Source organism: Saccopteryx bilineata, chromosome 2 (genome assembly GCF_036850765.1).
Source record: "Saccopteryx bilineata isolate mSacBil1 chromosome 2, mSacBil1_pri_phased_curated, whole genome shotgun sequence".
Classification (NCBI taxonomy): Eukaryota; Metazoa; Chordata; class Mammalia; order Chiroptera; family Emballonuridae; genus Saccopteryx; species Saccopteryx bilineata.
The window spans coordinates 13,068,328-13,075,774 of record NC_089491.1 but is presented as its reverse complement, the minus strand read 5'-3'; the positions used below and the strand labels follow the sequence as shown (position 1 = coordinate 13,075,774).

Here is a 7,447-nt window from a genome sequence, read left to right as displayed (position 1 = left end):
TATATTTGAATATGTATTTTTCATATTACCATGTTTTTTATTTGATACATATATTTCATATTGGTTCCCTTGTTGTTTTTATTAATTAAATATATATTTTGTTATTCCACACTTCTCTATTAACTTATTAATCATGCATTATCATTAATATATAATAAATGTTTTTTATTCTCTGTGCAGAGATTATTTCTTCTTCTTAATTTTTAAATTGTAGATTAATATAGTATAGCTGAAATTTATCATTTTACCCATCGGAGGCACGCAATTCAGTGGCGTTTAGGACACTCATCACCTATATCTCATCCTCAGACCGGTAAGAGAACTCTGCAGACCATCAATGAAATTGCATATATTGCAAGTGTAAAAAAAAAAAAAAGAATATAGATACCTATGAATCATTATGGAGAAATAGCAGGGTATAATTTTCCAGGGGAAGAATGCAATGCTTAGGAGAGCATATTACATGCTACCTTTTTATGTAAACATGAAACATACATGTGTCTGCCCACTTGAACAAATGGAAACACAGGAAGAATAACTCAGAAACTAATGAGATTGTTAACCTGCAGGCAGTGGGGCAGAGGGATGGGGAGATGAGTGTAATTACTTTATAGTTTTGACTATGTTATCTTTTGCCTCTAAATAAAAAAAAATAGGAGTAATCAATAAAGCAAAATAGAATAAAAGAACACAAAAGAACCTAGCAGTGGTCTCTCGTCTATTGCAGGGGTTAGGTTTCAGATCAAGAAGTTGCGACCTTATATTTATTTTATTATTTTATGTATTTTAAGGCTTCATAAACCCCACCCACACTCTTACAAACCTTTCCCAGACTGGTGTTAACCTTTCTCACACTCTTATAAACACTTCCTATGCTCTTAAACACTTTCTATACTCTCAAACCTACTTAAAAACTCACAAAATAGTGAAAAATATGCAATATAAAATTAAATATACACCATTGAAAAATCCCTGATACAGTGAGACCATGAAAAGTGAAGTGCGATATGGTGAGGGATGATTGTATTGCAAATTACTATCATAATTCGACTAAAGGTGAAAATAAAATACATAACTTAAGTAAGTCTTGTATCCAGAATCATGTCTGTACACTCTCACAATTAATAAAATAAATTGAGAACAAATTTTAAGCTGCACTTGGAGTGTCATTACAGTGCTATGAGTTCCAGGTTCTGAAACAAGTCAGCATGCGTCCAAGATTCAGCAGAATAGTGACCCTGAGGGAGAGGGAGGGAGTCCCTACTCCCGGGGAAGGTGCTGTGCACACGGAGAAGAGCTCTCTGTTGTCAAACTAGAATAAGAGATATCAGTTCAAATTCATAGGGTTTACAATGTATAAATAGATAGAAATTTAAGTTACATGTCAACATGTACACTGTTCCCATCCCCCATTCTCTCTGTCCTACTCCTGACCCACCTCCTACAGATAAAGACTCAGTTCTTTTCTTTCTACTTTTTACTTCTTGTGTTTGTTTCATATATATTTCCCCATTGGCTTCTCTGAGAGCATTTAGAATCCTTGTGAACAATAAACATACCTAACGCTTCACATAAATATGTAACACTGGTAATGGATTATAGCTCAGAAAATAGGAATCCATGAGGCCACAGTAGTAGAAATAAATAAATGAATAATGAGTGAGGAACAAGGGTAAGTTCCTTCTTATAGGGATCTACAACTAGTGAACACAGAAGAATTAACAAAAGCAGAAAAATCACCATTTGGCCACTACATTTTCAATAATTTTTTCATGTAAGATCCCCAATTTCATGAGGGGAGGGAGAAGGGAGTAAAGGGGAGATAATCAGTGATCGAAGAAGACTTGACTTGGGGTAGTAAACACACAATGCAAGATACAGGTGATCGCCCTGGTTGGTTGGCTCAGCGGAAGAGCATCAGCCTAGCGAGTGGATGTCTTGGGTCCAATTCCCAGTCAGGGCACACAGGAGAGACGCCCATCCGCTTCTCCACCCTTTCCCTCTTGCTTCTCTCTCTCTTTCTGTCTCTTGCTTCTCTCTCTCTCTCTCTCTCTCTCTCTCTCTGTCTTCTCCGCCTCTCCTGTACCCTGGGCTTGATTAGAATAAGTTGGCCCTGGGGCTCTGAGGATGGCTTCATGGCCTCCGCCTCAGGCACTAAAGAGTGGCTCTGGTTGAAACAGAGCAAGGGAGACAGATGAACAGAGCATCACCCCCTAGTGGATTTTCTGGGTAGATTCTGGTGGGAGTGCATGCAGGAGTCTCTCTCTCCCTTCTTCTCACTAAAATAAAAAATAAATTAAAATAAATAAATAAATAAAAACAATATACAGGTGATGTAGTATAGAACTGCACACCTGAAACATATGTAATTTTATCAATCAGTGTTACCTCAGCTCTGGCAGGTTGGCTCAGTTGTAGAGTGTTGACCCAGCTTGTTAGTGTACTGGGTTGGATTCTCAGGAGACTTATGAGAAGTGACCTTCTGCCTCTCTTTCCCTCCCCCACACCTCTATTCTCCTCCCACACCCATGGCTGGATTGGTTGGAGCACATAGGCCGTGGGCATGGGATATTACTATGAGGAACCTCTGTCTCAAGCACTAAAAATAGCTCAGTACTTGAGCATCATATGTAGCTGGGGTTGTCAGGTAGATCTTGGTCAGGTGCATGTGGAAGTCTGTCTCTCTAGCTCCCATCATCTCTCTCTTTATTTTTTTTTAATTTTTATTTTTTGTACTTTTCTGAAGTTGGAAACAGGGAGGCAGTCAGACAGACTCCCGCATGCACCCGACCGGGATCCACCCAGCATGCCCACCAGGGGGCAATGCTCTGCCCACCTGGGGCTTCGCTCTGCTGCAACCAGAGCCATTCCAGTGCCTGAGGCAGAGGCCACAGAGCCATCCTCAGCGTCCGGGCCAACTCTGCTCCAATGGAGCCCTGGCTGTGGGAGGGGAAGCGAGAAACAGAGAGGAAGGAGAGGGGAGGGGTGGAGAAGCAGATGGGCACTTCTCCTGTGTGCCCTGGCCAGGAATCGAACCTGGGACTTCTGCACGCCAGGCCATCCCATCATCTCTCTTAAAAAAATCAGTGTCACCCCAATAAATTATATAGAAAATAAAATAAAATAAAATAAAATAAAGCACAATAGGTAAGTATGTTACAACATCCCTATTATAGAGTTTACAAATAAGTCCTATGAACCACTGTCTGTCCCGTCTAAACCCCCTCAAGTAATTTGCAACAGAACGTTTCCCCAGAATGGAGTATTAATTCCATGGTAAGAATTTTGTTGGTGTTACCCCTCAAAACCATGTCCTGTTTAGACTTAGTGAACAAAATCAGTAGCTGCAGATCATCTGCCACCTAGAATATACTTGTGTTAAATCATAGCATGTACACTCGGGCTGTGGAGTCAGAGCTGTGTTCTCCAGACAAAGGATTTGAACTCTCTTTGGACAAAACATTTTCATATCGAGCACATCCCCTTTACAGTAATTAGCTCAGGGATTTAGTGTTTTGGTAAAAATATGCCTGTTTTGTAGTTGGTTACCTATAGAAGATTATGGAAATCAACTGATTAAATATATGCAATATTAAACTAAAAAATCAGCCATGGATGTTAAGTATAGAGGGCAAAATATAACAAGAAACACATTATGTTTACACAGTATCAAAATATCTACCCACATAATAACAATTAATTAATTACAAGGTTAAAATAGTAACTTTAAAGAAATGGTAACTTCACAGCAGAGAACCAGGCAGACATCACGTTAGCCATCTGATGGAGGATCAAAACACTAGTCATGGGAAAATTAAAACCTACTGTGGTGTATCTACTGAAAATGTAAGCCTGAAAGGTGTACACAAAATACATATACACAGAAGGGGAACACAGTAAACAGTTAACCACTGGGGAATCTGGGTGGAACCTGTAGAGGAAATCTTCATGCCATTTTTATAGCATTTCTATATTTTAAAAATCATTTTAAAATATAAAGTTGAAAATTTTTACTCCCAGCTGGAATAATGACTAAGAAAAAAGGAGCTCAGAGCATCACTGGAATCAGGAACACTGTCCCCTAGGACTCCAGTCCCTCTCGCTCTTGGGCACACAGCTCCCCAAAGGGCAGTCAGAAATAATCCCAAAGCTTGGGGACTTGGGTTTCAGTCTCTCATTAGTAATTGTTGTCTTGGATTCATTTCCCTGGAGCTGGCTGAGGAGAATGAAGGTCTAGAAGGGCCAGGGCCACAGATGTTTCTTCTCTGTGTCTGGACCTAAGGCCTCCTGAAGAAACCTGAGGAGTCGGGCAGCAGTCTGGAGCAGAAGGGTCTGACTCAGCAGTGACGGGCACAGGTCAGAGGGGCTGGGACTCTGCCCTTGGTGATGGGTCTGCCTGTGTGCTAGTGGGTTGTGTGAGACTCTGTGTGTGTGTGTGTGTGTGCGTGTTGCAGGTGTATGATCTGTATCCATGATCTCAAAATATTACCTGAGGTGTCCTTCTTTTCTGGGGCACCAATTGCTGAGAATACCAAATTCTAAACTTCTCCCTGTTTCTTGAAAAAAGTCTATCATTTTCTAGACCTGAGTGTAACTGAATTGCTCAGAATTTTGCAAACCTTTGGTTCCTTTTATTAAACATGCAAAGTCTAAAAGAAAAATACTCCAGGCATCATGGTGTGAAATTTGTGCAGAATCACCATCAAATTGTGGTGAGACCGGGAAAGTTACTTCAATCTTTGGCCTCAGTTTTCACATCTATAAAACGAAAAGGACACTTGCCTGGAAGTACATATATGTCAAGTGATGTACATAACAAATCACATATAACATTGACGTAGACACATATATGTGTGCGCCATTCTGTCCTCTACTGTACTGTGGTTTGCTTGCAGCATTTGTACTATATATGTTTCTATTTATTAAAAGCAAAAATAAATGAAAGAATGCAAATTCTTAGTGCAGTTGTGAAGTGGTTTTAAATTCTGAGAATATAGACTGATGTGTGGATTTGATTGGGAAACTCAGGTCCTCAGGCCAGTACTCAAATATTCACCAAAACGTTCTGCATCATTAGGAAGAAAGTTTGTGGACCACTCTGGTCTCAGAGCTCCTCTGGAATCAAGTGGTTTTAAAAGGCTACGGTTTTAGAGCGTCATGAGTTTAAAACTGTAGGTCAATGGACCCAGCAGGCTCACAGGAGGAGTGTGACAACGCTCCAACAAGGCCAGCTCAGCCCTGGAGTCTCATGTTACTTTAAGGCAGAAACAAGTGAGAGCAGTTTTCCGGGCTCCTCCTCTATTTCTGCCAGTGAGTCAGTGTGATGTGTTTCCGGCCTGGGGTGGACATTGTCCCTCCATGACCATCACCATTTAACCTCACAGAATTGGGATCTTGCTTTACTTGTTTACTGCTGAATGTCAGTCCTTAGTGGGGTCCAGGCACAAACTCATGCTCAATAAATAATGGAGAATGCAACAGTGAACACCCTCTTGCTTCAGTATAATACGGTCTTGTTGGCTAACTTGGGGTGTGATGTATTCCTGGATCCCCCACTGGGATAAGCAGTATATAATCATTCACAGGTGTGAGAAATTAATAGGAGGGCAGTTAAAAATTCCTGGTTTTCTTGTTGAATTAGAGTCTGAGACATGATGGTCCTGGCTGTCCTTTCCAGGTTGCTGAGAGTCTCAAACCTCCTTCCTCCCCAGCAGATGGGGAGCAGCATGGGGCCCGAGAACCAGAGCAGCGTGTCCGAGTTCCTCCTCCTGGGGCTCCCCATGCGGCCAGGGCAGCAGCGCGGGTTCTTCACCCTGTTCCTGGGCATGTACCTGACCACAGTGCTGGGCAACCTGCTCATCATCCTGCTCATCAGGCTGGACTCCCGCCTGCACACGCCCATGTACTTCTTCCTCAGCCACTTGGCCTTCTCTGACATTTCTCTGTCATCTGTCACTGTCCCGAAGATGCTCACGAACATGCAGACTCGGCGACAATCCATCTCCTATGTGGGATGCATTGCTCAGGTGTATTTTTTTATACTGTTTGGTTGTCTAGATAATTTCCTCCTGGCAGTGATGGCATATGACAGATACAGAGCCATCTGTCACCCTCTATGCTACACCACCATCATGAGTGAGGGGCTGTGTGTGCTGCTGGTGGCTGGCTCCTGGATTTTGTCCTGTGTCAATGCCCTGTTGCACACGCTCCTCTTGGTCCGACTGTCCTTCTGTGCCAACAGCACCATCAGCCACTTCTTCTGTGACCTCGCTGCGCTCCTGAAGCTGAGCTGCTCTGACACCTCCATCAATGAGCTGGTCATCTTTACTGAGGCAGGAATGCTTTCATTCTTGCCTTTGTGTATTATTTTAGGCTCATATGTTCGTATAGGGACCATCATCTTGAGGGTCCCCTCCACTAAGGGACTCTATAAAGCCATTTCTACCTGTGGCTCCCATCTCTTTGTGGTGTCCTTATACTACGGGACATTCGCAGGTGTTTACTTTTTCTCCTCATGGGATTCCACGGACATCACTGCTTCGGTCATGTACACGGTAGTTACCCCCATGCTGAACCCCTTCATCTACAGCCTGAGGAACAGAGACATCAAACAGGCCTTGGAAATGTGTGTGAAGAAGGTTAACTTCTTTAAATAGCAATCTCTACATCCTCTTATTGCAGTCAGGAGCAAGTGAGATATAGCTCCTAAATTACTGTAGGGTTGTCATCTCTATATAACTTTAATAGAATAGTCTATCTGTTGTCATGTATAAGTATCATTAATTTGTCAAGAAGGTCTAGTTTGCTACTTGTATTGTTAATAGTTTTTATACCTTATAATATATATTTGTTACTATTCATTGCTTTGTTTCTTATAAGGTATATGCAGAATTGTATGCAGAACATGTTGCAGAAGTGTAATTGTGGTTTTGTCTTTTTCTCTTTTGAGACATGTCAGTTTTTGATTATATAGTTTTCATGCTATGTTATTGAGTAATACTCATTCAGCATCATGATTTGCTCCTGGAGAACTTTTTTATTAACTGATTCTTTTATGCTGGCTTTGTTGGCTTCAAGCTGATTGTGCACCTGTCCTCCCAACTCACATCTGTGACATCATGCTGGTAGCCTGTGATCAGCGTGATAAGAATCATGCACTACGAACGTGGGCATGTGCTACAAAGCAGGGTTTTTTAAAAAAGAGAGAGTCTGTGTTTTCTGTTTATTTTCTTTTACAAATATAATTTACCATATATTCTTTATTTCTAATTGATATATTTTGCTTGTTCATCATTTCATATATGATGTATGCAATATTTTATGCAAACCTTTTCAGAATTATAATTATGATTTTGTCTTTTTTTCTTCTGACATATGCTTTTGCTTATGAATTTTTAAAAGACTGTTATTGGGGATACAAAGATTTTTCTGAATACAATTTATATGA

The 7,447-nt window shown here is 41.1% G+C and overlaps 1 protein-coding gene across 1 annotated transcript; it reads left to right on the top strand.

The window, feature by feature from the left end:
- Positions 1 to 3,390: 3,390 nt before the first annotated feature.
- Positions 3,391 to 6,656, top strand: LOC136322753 (olfactory receptor 1J4-like). The gene is made up of 2 exons (XM_066254656.1): positions 3,391 to 3,410; positions 5,723 to 6,656. Exons 1-2 carry the CDS (start codon positions 3,391 to 3,393, stop codon positions 6,654 to 6,656), a joined length of 954 nt encoding a protein of 317 aa, XP_066110753.1.
- The last annotated feature ends 791 nt before the right edge of the window (positions 6,657 to 7,447 follow it).